This window comes from Anneissia japonica, unplaced genomic scaffold, assembly GCF_011630105.1.
Source record: "Anneissia japonica isolate Jap-2015-1 unplaced genomic scaffold, ASM1163010v1 scaffold287749_len374965_cov195, whole genome shotgun sequence".
NCBI classification, from domain to species: Eukaryota; Metazoa; Echinodermata; class Crinoidea; order Comatulida; family Comatulidae; genus Anneissia; species Anneissia japonica.
The window spans coordinates 150,526-161,165 of NW_022737310.1; the positions used below are offsets into that span (position 1 = coordinate 150,526).

General features: G+C 34.0%; 2 protein-coding genes across 2 annotated transcripts in view; one reads left to right on the forward strand and one right to left on the reverse strand.

Moving 5' to 3' along the window:
• The window catches only part of LOC117117298 (rab GTPase-activating protein 1-like), a 23,322-nt gene extending 13,595 nt beyond the window's left edge, over positions 1-9,727 (forward strand). Inside the window, exons 11-16 of the mRNA XM_033261555.1 lie at positions 4,480-4,551; positions 5,060-5,346; positions 5,902-6,005; positions 6,764-6,931; positions 7,366-7,429; positions 8,034-9,727. Of these exons, the coding sequence (XP_033117446.1) occupies positions 4,480-4,551; positions 5,060-5,346; positions 5,902-6,005; positions 6,764-6,931; positions 7,366-7,429; positions 8,034-8,120 (782 nt within the window). The 3' untranslated portion in view covers positions 8,121-9,727. The remainder of the gene's footprint in view (positions 1-4,479; positions 4,552-5,059; positions 5,347-5,901; positions 6,006-6,763; positions 6,932-7,365; positions 7,430-8,033) is intronic.
• A 696-nt stretch (positions 9,728-10,423) lies between these two features.
• Positions 10,424-10,640, reverse strand: part of LOC117117299 (40S ribosomal protein S10-like) — a 4,506-nt gene continuing 4,289 nt past the window's right edge. Inside the window, exon 6 of the mRNA XM_033261557.1 lies at positions 10,424-10,517. Coding sequence (XP_033117448.1) covers positions 10,479-10,517 — 39 coding nt within the window. The 3' untranslated portion in view covers positions 10,424-10,478. The remainder of the gene's footprint in view (positions 10,518-10,640) is intronic.

Below are 10,640 nucleotides of genomic sequence, written 5' to 3' on the forward strand. Positions count from 1 at the left end.
GGATATACTTAGCAACAGAAGGGCGCCCTGTACGTTGGGCACGAAGTATAGGAAACTTGCATGGTTAAAAAGAAGGGCGCCGCCTACGTTGGGCACGTCTTCCGCCTCATTTTTTCAATGCGAGAACTCTATCTTGTACCCATATCTAGTGATTAGACACACAAGAAAAAACACGCTTTTTAGTCTAATATCAGACTGGTTTCAGCAATTTTATTTTATATTAAAAGTGACACAATATTTATTTTAAATACCCAGTATTATCACATCATCAGCACTCAATGTAGGCACAAAATTCTTCTATTAACATACTATAATACAGCACTTAGCCACAGTTCGTCTTTCTTTCCATTGCCTTAATGTAGCCACTAGGTACGTGAAGGCCTTAAAACGTTGGCGAAGAGGGGGAAGACTACAACAACTGGCCTTGGAGCCTAACTTCCTCCATGGTGATCTGGTCACACTGTCCACTGCAAACTGCTGCATACAGTGAATATTCAATACCACATTATTTTTCACCTGCTTAATTATAACCCTGTCTGTTTCTCGAATGCTTACCTGCAATTAAACGATATGTGACTGGCTCTGGCGAAAACCCCCAGTTTGACGCAATTTGTAATTACCCACAAATAGCCAAAACGGACAAGAATCAGAATTTTTTACGTTTTTCTTGTCTTTGTATTTTATAAAAAAGATATATTGAAGAACATTTCTGCAAAACATCAGTTTATTAAAATTTTGTTAAAAAACAATACAAATTTTAATAATAAACTAGTGATTTTGGAATCAAAAACCTACATGACTAATATCCAATCAGTTAAATATTCTTAACTTTGCTAAAACTCAACAAATTTCCATCAAATAAACGGTTTTAAATAATAATTCATGCAGAATGTAAAAACACAAAAAACTAAATTTTGAATTTATTCTAGAAATAGCTGATTTTGCTGGAGCAGGTCACATATGCATAGTTTTCTTTGAAACTTACCCCTCGAGCACAAACAAATAACATTGAAACTTATTTAGCCATGCAGGGCTTCATACTAATACATGCAGGTGAGACAAGCGAATCCATTTTCTTTTATGCTCGAGGGGTAAGTAAGTTTCAAAGGGAACTAGGCAGCTATCAGTATAACCAAGTTAAGTATCTCACACATAGAGTAACAACATCACTGCTGATTGGTTTAATTACAGTATCTATCTGCATCGTCGTGTAGGCCTACTTTTCAAATGTTATGTATTAAAACTTTAAAGGAAATTGTATAGTGCATGAATATATCAATAGCTATATAACTACTTACCAACATATTGTACAATTAATTTTAATATGTTCTTTGAACATTTGGAAATTATATATTATATTTTGTCATAATTATTTTGTATATCAATAGATAACTTTTATATTGAGGGTTTAGATCCAAAGAAATATTGTATGCATCAGTATTCTAAAGACTAACTCTAAAAATACTTTCATCTTTTAAATATTACCTCAAGTCAAGTCCATAGATATTTTTTTTGGGGGGGATAAACTGTTAATAAATTGCTTTGGGTAGTTCGTTGATTAAGGTCAGTCATACAAGAAGCTTGTTTTTATATGGGTGGGGGATGTTAGTGGATGTAATGAAACACATTTTTCTGCATTTGTGAGTAGTGATATTGTTAAAACTAAAACACTCTTTGGTCTTTCACTCACTCCTCCCGCCTATCTACAAGCCTATTCCTTACTAGTGAGTGTAGCCACTTCCCTGTTTTAAAGAAATCCTGAAATCTATTATTTTATGTAAAATATTTGTGTATTGTTTTAATTACTTTTCAAAATTAGTCTTCCATTATTGCTGTTATTGTTGGCAATTAAAAACTCTAACTCATTTAAAAATACCCAAATTTGAAATGAATTTTGAATTTACATTCCTTACCCAAGATTAATACTTCAAGCTGATAAATATGATAATGATTTGACCAAAAACAGCTGCACTTATGGAAGTCCTTGCTTAAACTGTAGTGAGAATTTATGTAGAGCATCTTGTGTGCATGTCTTGTGAAAGGGATTACTGCTAGCTATTTCAACAATAAAAGAAACAAGATTATTTTAGAAATACTCCAATTATAAATGTAGAAGCAGTTCGTGTAACACTAAGTCTTTGAGGCGTACATGTTTAACTCCTATGCAAGTCACATTGCTTTGTGTCTTCAGGCAAATTTTTCTCTCATCAGGACTACAAATACGGTATACCATAAATAGGTTTGTTTGTTACTGCATGGAGAGTTGTTCTTCACAATGTTTAGAAAGTAGTCCACTTGGTTCATAGTTTGTGTATTCATTGACCAGGAGTACTAGAAAAATGAAGTACTATGATTTATATAAAATAATAATATTTTATATTATTATTATTCAATAATAATTATTGTTATTTATATTTTTTAAATTAACCATTTATATATATTTATTGAGCCATTTGTATGAAGCATTCCATTAGACATCTTTATGTTAGAAATTAGCAACATGAATCATTGATAAATAATTATTACCAGTACAGTAGTACCAAATGTTGCGAAGGCTTAAATGATGCATGTGATGTGTCTGCACAGCCCTGCCTTTCCATATAATATAGGCTCAATATATTGATAATTTTCAAATTCTGGAGCGAAAATAGATGTTACCACTGTGTGAAATCATACCTTTCTGTACTGTATGCTTGTGTACTACACTTCATATACAAAATTATATAAATATTATTTATGTTACAAATTTGCAGGAATTTTGTATAACATACAGTACCTACTTAAGTGTACTTAAAATTTGTCGAGGGTGCAGTTTTCGGCCATCTAGAAGTGCCATACTGTAATCACAAATTTTCTAGCCTCAGACCCAACCATGGTGGGGCTGAGGTGGTATAGATCCTCCATCTGTGAAAGTACCTCACCGGGCCCCCTCTATTTTGAATTCCTGGATCTGCAACTGAATAGGCCTATTATCAAGACTTGTAGGCCTATAAAAGAGTGAGTGGGGCATACATTGAACAAATAGAAGTACACAATTTTTGTTGGCCCGCCACTAGTCTCAACGGATTGGAATTGGCCACCAGCTTAAAAAGTTTAAATACCTGGGCTTTAATAGATAATACTGTATTGTTGTTCTTCATTTTTAGAATTCAATTCAACTTAGTACCCCTTTCAGTTTCTAAGTGCTTCCATCATTTGATTTACAACAAAAATATTTTGTAGAAATTGTAGAAAATATACCTAGAATCATATATATGCAAATTAAAATATGTTTTGTTATGCTAATATTCTATATTGGAAATAATGTATTACTGAAATATTTATAAGTATATATTTGTTTTATTTATTTAAACCGAGAAATATAATCTAATATAATTTTGAATATAGTCATTTATTTTAGCTATAACTGTATATCAATTATTTCGTTATAATCCTTCTTTAATGATGTAAATACATCTTTGTGTAACTTTCTCTCCAAAGAAAATAAAATGCAATACGTGTGTTTCAGTCCTGAGTCATAATAATAATATGTTAGACTTATATAGTGCTTCATGTCAACAAAACCTCTAAGCACTTCACAAGAATTGTTGCAGATTTTTTAATAACATAAAAATTTGAGTTTCTTCCAAAAATATACATGTCTCCATCCAATTAAAGGCTACTTTTTTGGTTTTCATTGTCTTTAGCAGCTTGAGTCTCTATTTAGAATATTAAAAATAAAAGACATTTGTTGATTTGGGACCATGGAAATTGGAGGAGGTTTTAATTGGAGGGGTCTTCAATTAGAAGGAGACCTGTAGTTGCAAGTAATGTAGAGTGACAGGTCTACTGCCTCCAGTATGTTTTCTTTTGTTTAGCTGTCAGGATTAATGCACATTCTCACTATAGTATATATGTGTTCAGGACTGTAACTTAAATATATCTTGTAAAATGTTATTGTACTTGTGAAAAAATTGTAGAATAAACCAAACTTAATTTACTGTATGTGTTATGTGTCATTAGATTGTCTGAAGGATGCAAGTTTAAAAGAAACATTTCCTAAGACCTTTCTGTCTGAGGGCCACAATTTATGGTTTCTTTCATCACTTGTCCTGTTGTTGGCCTCTGCATGGAAATGGTATCACATTTAATGTATGATTGAATGAATGAATGAATGAATGAATAAATAAATAGGTGTGAATGTATACTTGGTAAAAATTATAATTTAATCAATATCATTGCTTAAAAGCAGTTCCTGCAAAGCAACTGCTGTCATTGTCAAAGGTTATTCAGGTGCCCAAATCATTCTCATGGTGCATCACTTAGCATTCCCATGATGCATCATTCACCATTCGCACGTGCGCCACTCACTTTAGCTTTAACTATTGACTAACATCACCTAACTACTCACCACTGCATTGCACCCACCAAGTTGTGTGGACTACACAAAAGAGGTGAATATTCGTTGTTATAGTCAGTTATAAACCTTTGCTGATGCAGGTCGTAAGAGGGCGCTGCTGAGAGATGAAACAGCCCAGAAAACAAAGAAACTCAAAACAAATGGATCAGAAGGTTAGCAAATATTTGATTATTTTCTTAATTGCTGTAACTTTAGCTTGAAAGCATGGAATATCGATTTCAAGATATACCATCTATCATAAAATCCTGGACAAAAGAAATAAAGAAATTAATTAAAACAATTATAAAGTAAATCTCATTGACAGTTGATTTTTTTCATTTCATTCACTTGCCGAATTCCAAATACAAATACAAGATAAATTAAGCAAATACACATGGCAATAGGTGGTTAAAAAAGGAACACAAAAACAAAAAAATAAAGATGGTAACAATGGAGATAATGATGAAGATGCTGATGGTGGTGAATATCTTTGAACATTAAATGCACTTCCATCATTAATGATGGTTGATGTAGTTTTCTCCTAAAAGTAAGAAAACAGTGTTTCACTAGACTGGAGAGGGGGTGGTTTACTTAACATTTTATAAGTTGCCATAAAAACCTAGCATTTGATTGTTGTTTTTTGGGAGAAAATATGTAAAACTACTTCCTCTTTTTCTTCAGTCTCTTTATTCAAGAGGTTTGTCAACATGTTTACTCCTGCCAACCAACGTCAGCCGAATCCAACTTCCAAAAACACGCAAGTAATATCTGTGAGAAAAAGGAAAGAGCGCCACCGCAGATACCCAGGGCATGTGATCACCAGAAGACAAGCTCACTTAAGGGAACTGGACGATTTTGTCTCAACTGAGAAACGTTTGAGTTCCGTCTCCATTTCAAATTCTGATGACAAAAACAGAATGAATAGTGGGATAGCAGAAGTTGAGCTTGATTCCAAAAATCAAATTAAGGTAGAGAGTTAATAAAGATAAAGTTTCAGTAAGCCTACAACAAAATAAATTAATTTGCTTATAACATTTTGAATGCGTCTTGAAAGTTATGCATATTTCAGAGCAGTGCTTATTTCTCAATTTTTGAAGTGTTACAAATAATACTATGCGTTGTACATATGCCGAACTTCAAACTTGGTTGTATTTTATAGTGTTGCAGTTATACAAAACAAAAGAACACATTGAATAATAATAATGTTATCCTACTATTGATAAGCACCACATTGTTTAGTAAAATAAGCTGTAATTTTAATTGCTTGGTACATTTGTTAGGTACCATTTGCAAATGAAAAAGAAAATATTTGTTTTAGATTTTAAATTTTCGTCATGTTTTTATTCTCCTTTTAGTGTTTGCTATTCATATTTAACACTTTTTTATTGGCATTGAACGTATTATGTGGTGTTTCTTTTTTTGTGTATTACAGACAATAAAGTTTCTTTAATACAAGATCATTAAGTTTTCTTTCCATGGACCCTAAAAGTAGGTAGTAATCAATGTTTGTTCTTATGATCCAGGCTGCAAATGGAACAAAACACAAAAGAGAAGGAAGAAATATGGTTACAATAAATAACAATGAACCAGAGTGCTCTCCCTCATCGCCATGGTCATCATCACAGTGGTGAGTATCATGGTTGAAACAGATTTCACCATGTTCACTGCCCCATAGAAGTAGCTGTGGCCTTACTTTGATTTAACCCAGCTACTGTACTTGTTTAATTAAGCAACAGCAGATCAGGGTGCCCAGGATAATGTAAATGGAAATCAACTTTATATTGCCTTGCACAGTTAAGAACCATCTCAAAGCACATAAAGAAAATAAGAAAACATCTACTATCCTAAGACTAATCAGTAACAATTTACCAGAGTCAAATGACAGTGCTCATACATAACTTAATGATGATTTTGGATTGGATTTATTCAGTGTAAACACCAAGGATGGCCCACGAAAGTCTAGAAAATGACTTATTTCCAGTGGGGTCCTTCTGGTGTTGATTGGGCAGTACACCGGGAGACAATCCCCTACTCTTTTTCGAAGAGTGTACTGTGTTCTTTAACTTGCACATGGGCCTTAAATGCACACTGGACAAACAGCTTAAACGTCTCATCCGAAAGACGGTGCGCTATTGTAACTTGTATTTCAGACCTCAAACTAAAACACAAGGAGAGGCAACGATGAGACCTAGAGATCTCCACGGTTTTAAAGGGAACCTGCATTGATTTGGTGCAGGCCTGTATGTAGGGGTGCGGTGGGTGCTTATGCATTCCCCAAATCTGAAAAGGTCTGAGGTTTTAATAGTAAAAAATCAATCTTGCCTATTTATATTTACACCACCATATTAAGTCCTAAAATGTATGTAATTACAATTTCTGCTATAGGATATCTAAGGATCAGAATTCAAGTCCAAAATTATCAAGAGCTTCTCCAGACTTCATAAACGGTGTCCGACGCAGTTTAAGGATTGGCAGTGCTGACTACATGTCTAAGTTTGGAAAAACCTGGCAGAACCCGTTCAACAACCCCTCAAGCAGGAAACTCATCAGCAGGTACTGTAAAGTAATTCAAATCATTGAATGGATGAACACAATCATATGGTTATTGCGGAAGATGGCCTACTAAGTTTCCATAAAATGAGTGATGACGACACTTGGGGCATTGTGGAGTGGGGGCCAGTTCCTCCTCGTCAGAGAAAACCGAGACTGATGTCAGGGGGATCAAACAAAATAATTTGGGAAGAAAAAATCCTTTGTAATTTTTAGATTAGGAGACTAAATTAGATTTTCAAATCCCTAAATTATCAAAGCTTCCAGCCCCCTGGCCTATGGTTGTAAGAATAGTAAACACAGTCCACATATTATTGTTATTGTTTTCTTTTTTTATTTAATGATTGCTTAGGTTTGTTCTCACACACCTTTTTTTGTGTGTGTGCAGGTAAATGTGATGCATGATTCTTAAACTTGATTACATTTTATCTTTGTAGCTCAGCAAAGGTTCAACATGCATTCAAGATGTTCCACACACCCACCCCTCTTAGGAATAACCAGGTAAGATATTTCACACAGTCACCACTGTTTGTTTTCAGCATTGAGAATATAATTGTATACTTCACCTCGCATTACCATTTTGTGTTGGCCAAGCCTGACAGACCCCAAAATCTTCAAGGGCAAACATATATTTATTTTATATTTTAGTTTATTTTATATATTCCAAGAGCCCAAAATAACCTGACCATGATTTTTAGCCCTGTGGTTCTTCAAACTCAATCAAATATTTATTCATCATATTCGTTGTGTGCTAAATGTATTACGCACGCAGTGTACTGATCATATCACTATAGCAATCGATGACTGCTACAACAGTTATCAAAACTACGCTTATAAAGCAATTAGTATACTGTAGCTGCATCCATCGTACACTAGGGGAAGATTATCATACTTAGATTAGATTTAATTTTTCTCATGCATCCAATCTAACCTTTATATTATAATTTTCCGCTAGTGTACTATGCACAACTAAACTAATTGCTAAATATTGTCTATATTATAGAATTAGTGGCTAAATCTATAGGAAATATATTATTCTAATTGATGCTAGTCTCTGGCTTTCCATAACCTACTACAGAATTGTTCACTTTTTTATTTCCATCAGGGACGGTGTATGCAGACCAATTCATTCATCAGTAGCCCAGAGATTGAGATGAGACCAATGAGGGCAACAAAACACCTAAAAGATTAACGAAACAAGTCTTATGGACAGACTGACGTAGAGTGAATAATTGGCATTTATTCCTTCACTATAGAACCCACTTGTGCAATAGCATAAATAGAAAGTGGATGTCCAAAAATTGCAAATTGTTATCTCATTGTAGTCCTAAACATGGTAGATTCTGGTAGCAAGCAATTATATACCACCTGTGACCCTAAGGAAGAAGTGGTAATTTTGCCATAGAATGTAGTACATGTATAGGAAAATGAATTGTTATGGTTTTAAAGTGACCCAGTGTAGTGTTTGAAAGAAGTGTGGTTGTTCAAAATATTGTTTTAATACTCATTCTAGTGTTCTCTGTGCATTTAATGCTCTAGAATTTATGTTGCGGTATACTTTGTGATCATAGAGCTAATCTAGAATTGCATTGGACCGTTCTCTTAGTAGGTCGATTCTGGACTTTCTCAGTACCTAATCAGGGTGCAGATATAGGCCTTAAATACTCCGTGAATACACCAACCACTTTAAGTTTGGAAATTTTAATTGTTCTGTAAATACTTTCAAGTGATTTAATTATGTAGTGAATTGCTATTCCAACTAAAAGGATTCAAATCAACATCAAGTGCCTTTTTGCTAAACACTAGAAAACCCATGCTTTTTTCATAAGCCGAATGGTCTTTGTTTTGTTTACAAACAGCATAAAATACTGCTCATTCGCCAGTTGTGTCTATCAAACTCATGAACAGCAACAATAGTACAGTACAGTAGTTACAGACAATGTGCAATGCTGTGTTGGGCAATTTCTCAAACTTGGTATAAGTTATTAAGTCCAAAATCATGTGTATTTTTTGTGTATGCCTAGATCTTTGAGAATGATCACAATAAATTTTTAATATTGCTTTTAAAAGTACTTAAGCACCTATCCAAAATTTTACAGAATTGTGTCCAAAACTTCTAAACAAGATGTACAGTACTGAATGAATTAACACAAGGTTACAAAATTAGCCCATGCCGGAATGTAGATTTGCCAAGGCAGACTATGTTAGTATTTAATTATGTATTCTGTGGCCTATCTAGGGGTCTCAACATGGGTCCCCCTCCCCACACAGGGAACAAGATAGTACAGTACTGTATTGATTAACACAAGGTTTCAAAATTAGTCCATGCCCTTAAATTTATAACATGCTGGAATGTATATTTGCCAAGGCAGACTATGTTATTATTTGATTATGTATTCTGTGGCCTATCTAGGTGTCTCAACATGGGTCCCCCTCCCCACACAGAATCCCTAATATTGTGGTCTAAAAGCAAAATTTTGGGCCATACAAAGCCATAAAAACTTTTATATAGGGAACATGACCGAGACTGTAGTCAGCTTTTTGGTTCGGACCCCCTACTGGAAGGTAACATTAGGTGATTTTTAACTAAGAGTACTTCAGTAATTTTGGCGAAGTGGGCAAGCGCCTTATACACCTCTATATTGGTCAAGTTGTTTGCAGCTACCAACCTCTGACAGAAAGTAGGAACTTCCGCTTGCCTCATTTTAATTATGTTGTAGCTTTGTATTGTCTTGTCTTGAAATGTATCTACAGCAATAAAGATTTTGAATTAAATTTACAAGTGTTGGCCCATATTCATACAAGTTACATAAACCCTTGTATTTTTTTGCAGTACTGTAATTGTTTCAATCTGTCCTAATTCAATGTTGGAATGCTTCATGAGAATATATGAACCCACTAAAAAAAGCCAGAAAAACAGGAAAACCTCAAAATTAAAAATGTAACTTTGAATTGCGCAAGTTATCTACTTCCAATATATCGGAGATTTTAAATGCGCATATTGGCAAGGACAGCTTTTTTCCGGTGCAGCAGTAGATAATGATAATGTTTGAATACTGTTGTAGTGGATCCTTACTTTACAATGATGCAAGACTTTTATTTTGAGACAAAAATTAGGATGGCGCTTGCAAAATAAGGTTGTACGAGGCAAGTTTTAACCAATTAAGCTTTTGCTTCAAACTTTTTAATGTGGGGTAGGTGGGAGATTTTGCGCACACGGATTTATTCTTGTGAATAAACTAAACTACTGTATATTTTTTTAAGCCTTGATTATTCTAGGTGATAGCTCTTCAATGTTGTGGATGGATGTCAATGCAATTAAAACATATTCCAGAGAAACATTTATAAATTAATGGAAGTTGATTTCATATCCTGACCGGATTGGACTGCATAGTTTATGAATCTTCTGTAAAATGTTTGTCTTGCCTTGGTAGTTTCCAACTACTGTACAAAAAACACGACACTGTTTCACTTGTGAGGCATTTTTTTTATTTGTTACATTATCGATAAAAATGTACAGATGTCAGATGAATTGAAGCTGTCAAGAATTCTACTGCTGTGTAGGCCGACCACGTCCAAATCCTCCTTTCTGTAATTCAAATAAAATTAAATATTATTTACAAACAATGAAGCACAAATACAGCTAACTGCCTTTAAAGTGCTTCACCCTTAAATTTAAGATCACAGTTCTAATACTGTCTCTTATACACAT